The 948-nt window shown below is 42.3% G+C and overlaps 1 protein-coding gene across 1 annotated transcript in view; it reads left to right on the forward strand.

Moving 5' to 3' along the window:
* LOC102674708 (FERM, ARHGEF and pleckstrin domain-containing protein 1-like) overlaps nt 1-948 on the forward strand; it is a 20,750-nt gene that overhangs the window by 5,674 nt on the left and 14,128 nt on the right. The window contains exon 11 of the mRNA XM_031513342.1: nt 555-791. Within this exon, the coding sequence (XP_031369202.1) occupies nt 555-791 (237 nt within the window). The remainder of the gene's footprint in view (nt 1-554; nt 792-948) is intronic.

Here is a 948-nt window from a genome sequence, read left to right on the forward strand (position 1 = left end):
CTGGTATGTACCATGACCGACACCAACCTCCACGAGAAACGCTTTCTTTTTCTTTTCTTTTTTCCCTTCGTCTTTTCTTCCTTTCTCTCTCTCTCTCTCTCTTCTTTCCTCCAATTTTTCTCTCTACCTTCTTTCTCTCCCTTTCCCATTTTATACTTATTTCTCCCTTTCATTTTTTCGTTTGTTCTCTAGCATTTTTTTTTATTTTACTTATTTTTCTCTTATGTATATGTATATATATTGTATATGTATATATATATATTATGTATACATATATACGTATATATACATATGTATATATATATATATATATACACATAAAGTATCGTAAGAGTAGAGAATAGTAGAGTTAGCGTATTGCAATATATAGAACGCTTTTTGAAAATGAATTTATCGAAACGGCTTGTTGTTGTCTCGTCTCGAGAAAAAAGAAGGAAAAGGAAGAGAAAGTGTGAAGGTATAAAGTATAAAGTAAAGGATTCTTTCGAGAGCGACGAATGAAACGAAAAAAAAGAAGGAGAGTGAAAGAAATAAAAAAAGAAGTAAAAATAATACGATTTCAGCCCTGGAAACCCCAGCTCTGTCTCTATCATGCGGCTCGATGACACTGGATTCTCCGACGACTGTGACGAGTGTCTCGATGGGAGGGACGATTCACCGTCGCGAAGACACAGCTACATCGTTTCGGACGCTTACCTCCATCGACGTCCATTCCCCGGCCACGCCCAGCCAGGTCCCAGCACAGCGGCAGATGCTTGTTGCCAGCAGCCAGCAGCGGATTTCATCAGCAGGTCGTATCAGCCCCTCTAACAGCAGTCCTCCCGAATTTCCCCCACCGCGACCTATGCCTAGACACCCGTGGCAGCGTTCGGCCAGTTGCCGCGAATTGTACGCGTCTAGCTTCGAGGATTCGGGGAAAGCGCGATCCTCGGTGGCCAAGGACGAGGA

Source organism: Apis dorsata, unplaced genomic scaffold (genome assembly GCF_000469605.1).
Source record: "Apis dorsata unplaced genomic scaffold, Apis dorsata 1.3 scaffold_631, whole genome shotgun sequence".
Classification (NCBI taxonomy): domain Eukaryota; kingdom Metazoa; phylum Arthropoda; class Insecta; order Hymenoptera; family Apidae; genus Apis; species Apis dorsata.